We start from the raw sequence: 14,080 nt of genomic DNA, 5'->3' as shown, positions 1-14,080 counted from the left end.
CTCCTGTATATGATCACAATGGTTCCTTCTGACCATGGAATCTAGGACCTCGTTAAGTAGAATGACAGCATATTTGGGATTGATTGTAGCACCCTCTGGTGGAACACTTAGCATCAATGTAGTAGATAGCTATGACCATACATCCATATGACATTTGACCAAACATTACACAACAAGGATATTGTGTTATGTAGCATTGTCCTCAAAGCCCTCTCTTGTAACAGTACAATCCCTACCATATCCTTTTTATAAAAAACAAAAATTGGTATTAAATGTAATTAATTTTTTTTAAGCTGGCCTGATATTTTCAGTATCTGCAGATTTTTGCACTGAAAACATAATACAATTTATCAAGGCTGTCAGGAGGAAGCTGGAGGCTTGAGAGCTGAGCAAGTGAAACATGGAGCATCTGGCACTCATAACAGCATGGGAACCCTTTTTCTATTTTATAGCATCGAGGAAACAATGTAAGCTTTTCATATTGGGTAGTAGGTGGTTCTCTTCACCATCTCAATGGTGGGTAAGGGGGCAGAGGTAATTGTAAAAATTGGAAGGCAGTTTGAATTCAGCATTACCCACCTCAACACCTCTTAACAGCAACTAGCTCCTTGATGTCCTAGCTGTAAAGTTGAATGCATGTGTTAAAGGGTTATCCTCTACACAAACATTCTCCAAAGTTAGATGTACAGTAATAGTATAGTTGATACTGGCATCACGTCTATAATAAATGTTATAATCCTTTGTATGTAAGCTATAGAGCTATGCAGATAACCCGTTTTTAGTTTAGTAACCCCATAAACAAAGAAACTAAACATTGATTTGGGTGAAGTGAAACACTTCATGTGATTTTTCTTCAACGTCTTGACTTTATCTTCATCAGCAAGGCAACCTTCCAGCCACAGCCAGGGTAAGTAGATTATAGTTTTATTTACATAAGAATTTTGTATTATGATTTATCAGGAACAGGTTACCTGAGGGTTTTTTTTTTTTGTTTTGTTTTTTGTTTTTTTTTTTTTAAACAAAAGGAGTTCAACTCTCTATCCTGGGAGTGTTTCCTCCGCTTCTGTCACGGCAGATTATTTATGGCAGAATTTAATGTAAGTCTACATAATGCACTTAATCATCATCACTAGCACTTTCAGCAGCATAGAGGGTTGAATAAATGGGAAACCAGATCACTCTTTAGTGGATGCCCTCTATGGCTCATTGCTAGTACAGCAGGCTATGTCTGTATAGTTTTCTTCCTCAGATGTGGCTTTCCCCCTGGGTAGAATCTTCTAGCCCAACCACCTTGCCACAGGGCAGAAGCTCTGAGCTTCCCTCCCCCACCCAAGTGTGGTAGGTGGAGAATGGGAGGGAAATAGCTCTGTGAGCCACATTAACTGCAAAAGACCTGCATGTGACTGACAAGCCAGTTAGACCACTCCTGTATTCTATGGTTCTTCTCCCACCCTTCTCTCAAGAGCATCAACATGACCTCCTTTAAGGAGGCCAGTACAAACATGACCCCACCTGAAACAATCAAGCAAGAGAGCAATTAGGCTGGAAAAGTCCTTTCTTGAAAGAGTGTTGGAGTCTGAAGATGAAAGTTGCTGCAGTAACAACTGAACACCATGATCTTATATACATGAAAAAAAACCTACAGCCAGGACACTTCTAGCCTAGCTGTATATGTTCATCCACCAATACAAGATGGTCTGATGTCCTACTAAAGAGAATCAAGTCAACATCCCCAGCTTTGGAGAAGTAGTGCTGTAACTTTTCTCCCGTCCCTAAGTTTAAAGCATCAGTTCATAGGCTGCCATTCCTTCAGCATCCTTTCTTAATGCTTAGCCAGAGCCTTAGGGCATGTCTCTTTCAACAGGACCACATTCATGCAAGCTGGACCTTTAAACTCATGTTCACATCCACAAGAGAGCATTACAGAGCAGAACTTCAGGAAGTACTGCTATTCAAACCCCCATAGTCTGAAATGGAGGGTAGCATATACATGCTTGTTGTTTTCTAGAATCTCATGGACACTCCTGAGTGGAATCAGAGGTTGTTGAGGGGTAGTACTTGACAACTGTGTAAGGAGTAGCAAACAAGGAAGCAGCGTTATAACAGCTCCTTGTTATGCAGAGATATCTGCCAGCTATGTCTGGTGTAGAGAATTCAAAATTAGGAGTATCTAAGGCATGATGGGCAAGTGCCCTGGCTTCAGAAAGTTTAAAAAAAACAAAACAAACAAACAAAAAAAAGCCCCACAAAACCAACCACTTCCACAATTTAGACTTGCACTTATCTAGGGAGCTAGGAACCTATCCTTCTACCCAGCCACTAGGTATGAGGAACGGGTTGATTAACAGAAGTAAGGACGAAGTATAAATGTTTGCACATCTGGTTTCACTTAAAAAAAGTTTGACAGTTCACATTGTGTTCTGATACCACTTTATTAAATTCTGAACACAAATCCTCTTTAAAAGCATATTCACAGTCTGTTGATGACTTCACTGTGATGGGTAGAGAGTGGCTCCTGCTCTGAGAGAAGGCTGCATGACTTGTTAAACCTCCAAATTTTTTGCATGTACATAGATGTGACATCAAGAAACCAATATCTCCAATTGCTCTATTTTATCCCAAACCGCATGAAAGCTATATTAGCACAGCCCTGCACTGAAATAACACTAAGAGAGACAAAAAAATATGGAAGTAAAAGAGTATTTACATGTGTACTTCAAGATTCAGGTAGAAAGATTGAAATTTACAGTTAGTAATTCACACAGTATGTACACTGTTTTGAACTGTTCAAGTATGCTTCAGTTATACAAAGTGCTACAAGTCACATAAAAACAGTAAAAAAAGGATTAGTGAAGACATTAAGACAAATAGAAGGCAGTACTCAGATGGGTACCAAGAGACTTTTGAGGCTGGCTGGAATGCATGGAAAGTCTAAAAGTTGAAAGTGTCAGGAGTACTTCCCTGAATCTGGAAGGTGTAGCTCTCAGCAGTAGAGTCTGGCACAACATTTTGGTCTTCCTCTTCCTAAAGATGAAGGAAAGAGGTTTGAAATGGATATTAATATTTCAAGCTTTAACACACTTGGTTGTATTGAGATGCAGAGTCAAAATTCATGTTTTAATGCTTTCAGTTACTCACCTCTGCTGAGAAATACTTCTCAATCAGGTTTGAAGAGGCCTTATACACCTGTTCATTTTCATGGGACTGAAGAGCTTCAATTTTGTCTAGACCTCCACACTCTTCGATCATGAGACAGAGTCTTTCAGTCTCACCAATTTTCTCAGCAGCCTGCAAAGAATCAGACATAAGGTTCAGAACACCACTACTGAAGTTATGCTACTGGAGAGGTTTGCTTACTTACTGCAACACCATACATTTACCAAAATGACTATGGATGCTTTGAGCATATTTTTAGAATCAGTGAAAGTGATTGGTTAGGAGAAAAGCCATGGTTCTTGGCTACTGAATCCACCAACATGCAAGATACTGTGGCTGAACTATGGATGGCATCCATAACTGGAAGTACGTAAAAAAAGCTGTTACTAATCTTTTCTAACTGATGTTCTTCGAGATTGTTGCTCATGGCCATTCCATGTTAGATATGTGCATGCCATGTGCACCAGTGCTGGAGATTTTTCCCCTCAGTGTTATCCAGAGGGCTGGCTCTGGTGCCCCCTGGGGTCATGCACCTGTGCAGATATAAGGGGTGTCGCCAGCCCCCCGCCCATTCAGTTCCTTCTTGCCAGAAACTCCGACTGATGGGTAGGAAGGTGGGTCATGAAATGGACATGAGCAACACATCTAAGAACAACAGTTACAAAAGGTTAACGACTTTTTTATTCTTTGAGTACTTGCTCATGTCCATTCCATATTAGGTGACTCACAAGCAGTGTCCCAGGAGGTGGGCTAGAAGCTTACAGTTGTGATGGTTGCAACAGAGCTCTCCCAAAACTGGCATTGTGCTAGGCCTGTTAAGTGATGGTGTAGTGGGATGTGAAGTTACGGATTGATGACCATGTCGCGTCCCTGCAAATGTCCTGGATTGGTATTCATGCTAAGAATGCTGCTGCCTCCTGCGCTCTCAAATGAGCGGTCATGATAGCCAGAGGCAGGATATTCGCCTGCTCATAGCAAGCTTGGATGCAGGCGATAATCCAGGATGAGATTCTCTGGGATGACAACAGGAGTCCTTTCATCCTGTCAGCCACAGCAACGGGGGGGTGGGGTGGGGGGTGTGTATGTGAGCACCCTCTCTTGGTGTGCTGTTTTCTGTGCCTTTCTCAGCACAGGCAAAGGTGCCATGAAGAGCACAGTGCTGAAGAGACACTCCATTTGGACACTGATGTGCTAGGTGCTGAATCGGAACAGCATGGTTCAGGGGCAGGTCCAAGTGCCACGCCCATTAACAAGCCTTCATGTGAACATTCCTGTCCTTTTCTGCACACAGCCTGAATCCCCTACAGATTTTTGCACTTATGCCTTGGGGAAGCTCATGTCTGTGACTTTAGGCAGCTCGAATGGGAAGTTACTCACAGGCATGGGCTTATTACAAGTCGTGCACTGTTTGAAGCTCAGGAATCAGGGCATGTCCCAGTCCTGAGACAATGTCCCTAGGTGGGACTGCTATCTATTTTAACTACTAATTCAGACTACAATTATACTTATGCATTATCCTTTATCTGCTTACCAAGAAGATATTAGTAATAGCATCCAGAATAACTAGCACAGTTTTGCTGTCCTTGGCTGACAAGAGGCTCAATAAAGGTTCTATGACACCAGCCTGAACAAGGTATACAATCTGATCAATTGTTCCACCACTTGTGTAGTTGGTCACAGCCCATATGGCTTCTTTTTGTGATTTGAAGTCCCCCTGTTTTAAGAGAAGAATGATTTATTCAGTATAACAAAGCAATAACTACTAGGCCAATGAGATCTTCCACATACAAGATATTCCATTGCTACTTGGGGCATGTTATTAAAGTTAAATTCTGAACTCTGTATAATTTAAGTTTTTGCCAAAGATGACTAACAGAGAGCACATTTAATGCCTCCTCTTCATACACAGTAATCTTGCCTAGAATAACGTCAACTCTGAAGAATTGTCATCTTAACCATACAATAAGTTACTGTCAACATCAGCCTGAAGATTAGTCATAGAGCAAGTACACCTTTAAAATAGTAAGCGGCTTCCACTGAAGTCTGTAGGGAAGCACATGGGGGAAGCACATTCCCCATGTAAGGCCTAAATTTGGGCACTTGATTCCACAATGAGATTTGGGGGGTGGGGGAGATTGGATTTTCACCTTTTTCAGAATTCCAATGAGATAGGGAACAAGCCCATGATCCACAACTTGCTGGATCTGATCCCGACGGCCAGCAGTGATGTTGGACATGGTCCACGCTGCTTCTTTCTGGATGTTATTTTTGTGGTGAGAGAGCAGGCTTGGAAAGACTGTTAGCGCTCCTGATTCAATAACAATCTGTGTTTGTTCATCAGTGCCAGTGACAATATTTCCTATAGCCCTTAATGATGGAGTCTGAAAGAAAGAGACATAGCAAATGATAAGTTTAGGACACATTACTAAATTCCACTCGTACAACACCACACCTCACAAGGAAGATCATTGCCACTACAAGCTCTTCAGCTTTATCCCCTGCAGTTACTAAGTGGGCTTCTGTAGAATAAACTGCTATGGTACCTCTCATTTGAAAGACCTGAAGTGGTCTAGACATTACAGCTGTTATACAGTAGATAAACTGAGGTAAAGAAGATAGCATGACATGCCTAAGATCATATCACAAGTATTAGGGAGGAAGACTCAAGCTGGACTCTTCGAACCCATACTCTAAACACACTGAGCTCAGTTTTAAGATTCCATGCTCCTTTAACAGATCCCATTGCCAAGAACTGGCATTAGAATGCCAAGATTTATATGTGTTGTGGACCGAAGTCATTGGTAATTTAAACTACAGTAGAACCTCAGTTATGAACACCAGAGTTACGAACTGACCAGTCAACCACACACCTCATCTGGAACTGGAAATATGCAACCAGGTAGCAGAAGAGACAGGGAAAAAATGCAAATATAGTACACTACTGTGTTAAACATAAAGGACTAAAAAATAAAGGAAGTTTAAAAAACATTTGACGTGGTAAGGAAACCGTTTCTGTGCTTATTTTAAATTAAACAAGAGGGTTAAAAGCAACGTTTTTCTTCTGAATAAAATTTCAAAGTTGTATTAAGCCAATGTTCAGTCGCAAACTTTTGAAAGAACCACCATAACATTTTGTTCAGAGTTATGAACCAACTCCATTCCCAAGGTGTTAGTAACTCTGATTACTGTAGCTAATTGAGGCAAGTGATGAAGGGACATCTTTGATAGTGGTTATCTATGCCTCAAGAGTCATAAGACGATACAAGATGCGTGAGGTAATTTTTTTTATTGAGAGAAGTTTTCAGGCTTACACAGAGCTCTGCTTCAGCTTATGATTCAAAAATTAAGAGTGACCAGAGTGACATCATTAGAGACTGTCAAGCTACTACAGATACTGAGGAAAGAAGCTTGTTAGCTGCATAGATCATTCACGTGAAGTCTTCAGGAAAGAAAATGTAGTAGTTGAGCTTATATCTACTCACGGACCACCTAAAGTATGTGTTATGGGTTTCCTTTAGACTACATGAAATGGCTAGACATGTTGAAAGCCACTGCTGTAGCCATTTTGTTTTGTCCATAAACCACTCAGACAGGAGCGACACATATAAAGCTAAAGTAATTTCTATGCACCACCATCTTACCATTATTGGCAGTTCACCACATCCCAGGAGCTTCACAAGCTGTGGCACCAGTCCAGTTTTCACTACTACTTCAATTCTATCATTAGAACCATCAGTAAGGTAAGAGATAGCCCAGCAGGTATCTGCCAAGACCTCATGGTCATCATGATGCAATAGACGAACTAGGGTAGGAAGGATCTGCTCAATGGCTTCTATAGGTGGTGCAGGATTCTTATTTCGACACAGGTTTGAGAGGGTCCAGGTAAGATTGCGCAAGTATCCAGACTGAAAAAGTAAACATTTTTGGTTAGCTCCTGCTCAACTGGGAGTTTAATGATTTATAACAGTTTGGTACGACTACTGTTGTGACTTAAATTGTGGTGCACACTTACTGCTAGAGAAGAAATATCAGGCACAGCAAGTAGAGCCAACAGGGGGTCAATAGCACCATACTTAATAACTAGGTCTCTGTAGGCTGAACCATCACCTGAAAGCCAGAAGAGATACCTATGTCAGAACCAGGAAACTCCTAACTGAACAGCAAGGCGTGTATATATGCAATGTCTCTTCCTTGATTTAGTGAATCATTAATACTGCTCCTGATTAAGAAGCAGAGGCATTGGTGGACAACGGGAGAACTGCTATCAGTGTTAAGTCGCTGGGAATGCACCTTTTAACTACTCAAACCATGGACTTCCTTATCAGATACTTTCAAATATGGCTTAAGATGTAGGTTTAGCTTTGGTAACAAGTTTTTACAAAAAAATCAAAATCAAGCAAGAGTTTTAATTTTTCTTCCCAAAGTTCTAATGCAAACATAACCCGCACCACTTCCACAAAATGCATTTGACCCACCACTGAACCTGGAACATGAGAGTTACTCTGGAATTTCCTCCAGACAGAACCAATAAATGATTTAAAATTCCCCCTTAACTCTTCTTTACAAATGTTTCAAGTTGAATTCACTTGTTACTACAACTTAGATGTAAAATAGTCTAAAGCACCTCTTAGTTACTGTCAATGTTATTTCAATTCACTTTCACAGACTAAAATCTTTAGTTTGCAATTTGATTCAACCTTTTTTTTTTTTTTTTTTTTTTTTTAAACAAACTAACACTGAATGGATATTGTGTCACAGGCCCCTTCCTCCCCCAATGTAGTAAGCAGTCACACTGTAGCACTAGAACAATTTTATAGCAACATGGTTAGTTAGGACTAGAGAAACGTTCTTGCTTTTATTTCAATGAAAACTCAACATACCCCCAATATTATTAGACATAACTGCACCATGATGGTACATGAAAACCAAAGTAAACTTAATGCTATTGATGTGTTATTGTAGTTCATCCCTGAGCAAGGATTTTTTTTTTTTTTTTTTTAAAAAGATCCTCGATGGTGTCTTATGCAAATTAAGTACTTTGGAATTCTGATCTCACATGGCTGAGAACCACCAGTCCCTGGTTCCAGTGCTATGGATGGTTTAAGGATTTAGATTTTAAGGGTCTAGAGAAATGACAACTTCAACCTCAACTAAGGTTTTGAGACCACAGGGAAGGAACGCAGAGGTACTCTAGAAATTCACTGCTTACCTATTATGATCATCCACTGCTTACACCATGCAATATTTTAACAGTCATTTCCAGGATTCAAGTACTAAAATAATTGATCCAGTGATCTGAATCACTATTTTACTCTTGCTAGGTTTGAATTTATAAACATAGAATTCAAGAACTAGATTGAACACTAGCTATAACCAGGCAGATTGCAGACTAACACCTGAAAGCTCCTCAGTATCAGATTACTTATCCTACTCCCAAAACCCACACCATTACACACTTCCATTTCTTTGAAAAGAGAAGCAACTACTATATTAAGATGATAGTGAAATATGGAAGAGTTTTGTCAAATGGAACTTACTGCCAGGTTTTGACAGAAGTTGTATTGGATATTACACTTAACCAAAGGGCAAGAAGTTATGTGTGACCACCTCCACGTTTGAGTTCAGGTTGTTACATGCTAAGCAGACATGGGGCAGATTTTCAAGAGAGCTCTGCATGCTAGGCAGAAGGAAACCAAGCTATTGGAAGAGTCACCTAAGCTGGCTTGGGCACTTGATAAGGATGCCCTCTGGTAGGCTTCCTTTGGAACTCTACTGAGCATGTCCCACTGGGTGGAGGCCCCAAGGCTGATCCAGGACATGCTGGAGAGATTATATCTTCCAGCTGGACTGGGAATCCCCCAGGAGGAGCTGGAATCTGTTGCAGAAGAAAAGGAAGTCTGGTCCTCCCTACTCTTCATGCTGCCAACACAACTCTCACCAAGAAAAAGAAGCACAAAGGAAAAGCAGCAGCACTTTTGAAAATCTGGCCCTTAACGACTTCCTCTTCCCCTTGTGTATAAGAAAGTATGGCTGAAAACAATGGTCATACACCACATTGATATACCTGCAATGTTTCCTAAAGCCCACACAGCCTGTTCACTGATGTGAGTATGGGGTGAAGCCAACAGGGATATAAAGGCTGGTATAGCCCCACCATCCACTACAGCCTTGGTTTGCTCCGATGTGCCAGAAGCGATGTTGGTAAGTGCCCAAGCAGACTCAAATTGAATTGGGCTACAGTCTGCTCTACCCAAAAAGGAGACAAATTTTGGAATCAAGCCAGCCCGGATGATATGGTCTATGGGGGGCTGCTTCTCTCTGGACAAGAGTTTCCTAAGGAAGAAAAATACAAATAAGGAAGAATTATTTCTGTCCACTAAAATCTTTAGGACATATTCCAGTTTAGTCAATAAGTCTGAAAGAACCACTTCCAAGATGTTCAGACAGACTACAGATCAGTTTAACACGAGGAAGCTAGGAAGCATTAAATGTTAACAAAATTGCTTTTAGTAAATTTCTTTAGAGGTTTTGTTCAGTGACTGAAGTGAAACTTAACTTCATAGTTCTCCTACAGTAATAATGCATCTGAGCTGCTCAAGAGATATATTCTAATGTAGAGAAAGCAACAGCTGCCAGAGGCTTCACAAAAGCCATATGTGGTCTTTCTGCCAGCTCACGTTTTGGATCACATCCCTAACTTGAACTTCATTCAGTGGCAGAACCAGGACGACAGTTCATTCAGTTCACTTCATTCAGTGGCAGAACCAGGATGACAATTCAGGTGTACCAGGTTCCAAAGCCCACGCTCAAGTCATACCTTTAAACATTCAAGGTTATATATGATGCCAAATGATCATTTCATTTGGCCCTAGTCTCCACACTGATTGACTATAGAGTCAGTCCCAAAATAGTTACTTGCCAAAATCCTGATTATAGAAGTGTTATAGATACTAGCAATATTTACACAGCAAATACTTTTTGGAAGCCAAGTTCTGTGACTGACATTTGTGCTCTGATTAGCTGAGCCCCTTATCCCCAGCCACCACGCTATACAGAAGAGTTGGATAAATGTTGAGCTTGAAGGTTCTTACCTGGCAGCCTGAGTTGCCTGCAACTGAAGCTCCAAGTTGTTACTGTTAATTCCTTTGACAATTTCTTCAACAGACCAGTGTGCAGTAGCCTGCATAAGAAATAGAAAGCTGTTAAGACTACGTTGGGAAGAGTAGGTGTCTGTATAGCAAGCAAAAGCTCCCTAATCAGCCCACAAGGCACAGTGCAAAGAAAAAGCACCTGTTAATACACAATGCTTCATGGAGCATTGTCAATTATAATGGGACTCCCAATTCTTGGAAGCCACGGTTTTGTCTACACTGGGAGAGTTAGTTGTTAGATTTTAATTTATTAAATTATTAACATAAATATGTTAAACCAATTAGCATTAGTGTAGACAATTGTTCCCACTGTAGACAAAGTGTAGGTGTATTTTATCTATTTGTTCCTTGGGTCTGAGATTAGGCAGGGCAGAGATCTGCTAGTGTGCTTTCTGTGTTACAGTTGGTAATGTAATTATACAGCACCACAGACATACATAGTAAGACATCCAGTGATGGAAGAGATATTCAGCAGGCCACAGCCCAGAATAAGTAGAAAACCTCCTGATCTCACTGAGCTGGGGACTTATGTGCTAGTGTAGACAAGGCCTATGTTGGCAAAACTTTTGTCACTCAGGTGTTAAAAAACACCCCCCTCCCCTCCCCGAGCGACATAAGTTTTGCCAACATAAGTGTTTGTGTGGACAATGCTATGTCAGTGGGAGACGTTTCCTGCCAACATCACATGGCTACACAAGCGCTCTTACCAAGGCACAGCTGTATCAGTACAGCTGTGCTGCTGTAAGTTTTAAATGTAGACTAGTCCTTAGTTACCTGATTGCTCCGGTTTTCCTGAAGAGGTGAAGTGGCATCATCTGGAAGAATGCTGACATTTCTTCTTTTAAGCATCTGATCATCTTTTTTAGCTTTCCTCAGCTCTACATTAACTTCAATCCGCCTCCTCCTCATTTCCTGAGAGACCAAATGTGCATTCATGATGAACTGTATTTCCTTTTTTAAAAGGGCTAAATTATGCTTAAAATATGCATTGATGATCAGCTGGAGTCTGCAGTCAAGATACTCACTGTAGTGTCTTTTCCCTTGTTCTTGAATCTGTTCAGACGGGCAACTGCTGCACCAACATTCTCATTGGTAGACATCTTTTACGTGAGTCAGACCTCAAGCAATATCAGCTCAAAATATAGACCTGAAGCAGACCAAAGTTTAGCAATGAGCTTACTTTGTCCAAAAAGATTTCAGAGTAAGACATGCATTGAAATCAAGACTGGGTTAAAGATAGAGAAGTACATCCAGATTGCATATCATTCCACTCCAAAACTAACTAGCATTGCCTCTCATTTGAAAAGGGACATTTTAAGATAATCATCCTTCTGTTCCTTTTTTTAAAGCCTACCATTGTTAAAAGTGACACTTAAGTTGCCTGCAAATAAACAGAATTATTTTATTTTATTTTAGATTTCTAACAGCCCTCAATGCATACACATTCATTATTTCCTGCAGATAACACGGGCCGGGCCGTGCAGGCACAGCAACAAGCAAGTTTGTCTCATTCCCTCCCCTACACACCCAGAAAAAAAAGTGAGGTTAGAACCACATAGGTTGGCAACCTGACTCACGGGCAGGTAGATGCAGAACCCGTCGGTAATTTTAACTCACTTCACAGCGCTGACTAGATTTCAAGTTGACGATGGCTTTTTAAATGGAGACAGCCATTTTGCACATACCCACACCCCCGAGCACAGCGTGCTGCCGCTACACTCATAACAGGATGCAGCGCTGAGCTCCTTAGGTCGCCTACAGGGGAGTAAAGCCCCAAACTCAACACACAGCAGCAGCTACGCTCGCCCGATTCATAACGTGCACCCGATTCAAAATAAGCCACTACAGCAACCAGGGCCTCCCCTGGGAGGGCTGCAGTTTAGAAATCCCCCAGCCAGCCTCCAGCACGGCAGAACCCACGGTAGCCCTCGATAAGGTAAACCGTTCGTACCTTCACCACCTCCCCCCCCCCCCCCCACCGATACCACATAGGAACTACCGCCACCCTCACTGCACCCCCTACAGCTCCAGCCCATCCCCCACCGGTTTATACAGCCCCAGAACCGCCCCCCCCCGCCCGGCCTCTTGCCCCCTCACAGGCACACACAGCCCTAGTCCGCCCCCTCCACTCACACCTCGCCCATAAATACCCCCATAGAAACTACCCCACTTCATTTCACCCCTACTACCGCAGCCCGCCCTCTAGAGCCCCAGAACTGCCCCCTCCCCACCCTTTTTCTCTCATCACCCCCCCCATCTCCTCGACTCAGCGCACGAGACCCCCACCACTCGCCTCACCTGCAGCAGCGCCTCGCTTCCCGTCTCTGCAGCTACCGCCGCTCTCCGACTGACTCGCTCGCGCACACCCTAGGCCAGCCGCTAGCTAACACGTTGCCCCTGTCCCCGCCCCCTTCTTCCCTTACCCCGCCCCGGGCGGGATTTAAATTTCCCGCGCCTTCGCTCTCCGATTGGCTCGTTCGAGCCAAAGCAACGTTCCCATTGGCCAGTTTGAAAAACCAGCTCCCCCTCGCGAAGTGGAAGCGGTGAGCCGAGGATCTCACGAGAACCTCCCCTCCCGCAGAGAGACGATTATTACACGTCACAGGTCGCCGGGCGTGCAACGCCCCCCTCGCGGCTCCAGGAACTACCTATCCCAGCACACAATGCGCCACCGAGCGTCAAGAAGCCCGAAGGAGACTACAGTTCCCAATACGCATTGCTCGGCCTTGGACCTTAGCAGCTTGGAGGAAGGTGGAGCATGGCATGCTGGGATTTGTTGTCCCCATACGGGCCCGTTTTTGTCTAGGATCCAAACATATGCCGAAAGCGCCCGCTGTCAGCAGAGTGAGCGGGGAGGTTGACTGAAGCCTGAAAGTCACTGGTCACCTGGGACTGCAGCACACTTTGGGTTCGTCTACAAGCACTGTAAGCCCAGGGTTCAACCTTAGCCACAAACCTAACCCCCTTTGTCTACACGCAAATTGTGCTGACCCAGGGCTCCATTTAGACGGAGCATCTGATCCTGAGTCAAGCCGGGATCCAGGGTTCAAGCCCTATTGCTTTGCCTTTCTGGACTCCCACTCTGGGAATCCACCTGAAGCATCCCACAATCTCATGGACCAACTTCCTTTGTCTTCTGGCCAATCAAATTTGCCGGACAGCCAGGTTTTCCCACACTTCACAATAAGAAAGAGCTACAGCAGCCACATTTTGGGATGGCACTAGGAAGTCTGGGATATGGCTGGTTGGACTGGGCCTACATAATGTAGCGTAGTTGTTTGAGCCCAGGTTGGGACCAGGGTTACAGATGAGTGTAGATACTCGAGCCTTAGGTTAACAAATCCAGAGTCAGATAACTTGAGTTCCACTAACCCTGGGCTTACATTACAATGTAGAATACATCTACACAACAATTAAATACTTGCAGCTGGCCTGTGTCAGCTGACTTGGGTTCTTGGGGCTGTGAAATTGTTGTGCAGATGTTCAGGCTTGGGCTGGAGCCCAGGCTCTGAGACTGTGCAAAGGGAGAGGGTCCTAGAGCCTGGGTTCCAGTCCGAGCCCAAACGTCTGCACAGCAGTTTTTAACTCTGCAGCCTGAACCCAAGACAGCTGACCTGGGCCAGCCATGGCTGTGCTATGGGTCTTTTATTCCAGTGTAGACGTACCGTAGACCAGTGGTTCCCAACTCAAGGGCCACAAATATCATTTTTACAACCCTGAAGGGCCACCAGTCTATCAACTCATAAAAAATGTACTGACGTACACACCATTAA

General features: G+C 43.1%; 1 protein-coding gene across 1 annotated transcript; it reads right to left on the bottom strand.

The window, feature by feature from the left end:
• Window positions 1-2,413: 2,413 nt before the first annotated feature.
• KPNA2 (karyopherin subunit alpha 2) lies at window positions 2,414-12,723 on the bottom strand. Its single transcript, XM_067547341.1, has 11 exons — window positions 12,606-12,723; window positions 11,333-11,454; window positions 11,082-11,219; window positions 10,248-10,336; window positions 9,221-9,489; window positions 7,169-7,263; window positions 6,798-7,061; window positions 5,304-5,537; window positions 4,688-4,870; window positions 3,139-3,288; window positions 2,414-3,024 (listed from the first exon to the last, which is right to left on the bottom strand). Exons 2-11 carry the CDS (start codon window positions 11,405-11,407, stop codon window positions 2,932-2,934), a joined length of 1,590 nt encoding a protein of 529 aa, XP_067403442.1. The 5' UTR covers window positions 11,408-11,454; window positions 12,606-12,723; the 3' UTR covers window positions 2,414-2,931.
• Between the last annotated feature and the right edge of the window lie 1,357 nt (window positions 12,724-14,080).

This window comes from Emydura macquarii, unplaced genomic scaffold (assembly GCF_026122565.2).
Source record: "Emydura macquarii macquarii isolate MOO-44397 ecotype Brisbane River unplaced genomic scaffold, CSIRO-AGI_Emac_v2 contig_1230, whole genome shotgun sequence".
Taxonomy (NCBI): Eukaryota; Metazoa; Chordata; order Testudines; family Chelidae; genus Emydura; species Emydura macquarii.
This window is presented reverse-complemented; position numbering and strand designations above follow the sequence as displayed.

Bases quoted from the DNA above. Each gene is read 5' to 3' on its own strand.
- KPNA2 (XM_067547341.1), bottom strand. From the start codon at position 11,407: ATGTCTACCAATGAGAATGTTGGTGCAGCAGTTGCCCGTCTGAACAGA. The intron at 4,871-5,303 runs GTGAAAATCCAA...CTCTTAAAACAG, and splicing joins TCATTGGAATTCTGAAAAAG to GGGGACTTCAAATCACAAAA. The intron at 3,025-3,138 runs GTGAGTAACTGA...CTTCATCTTTAG, and splicing joins AGAAGTATTTCTCAGCAGAG to GAAGAGGAAGACCAAAATGT.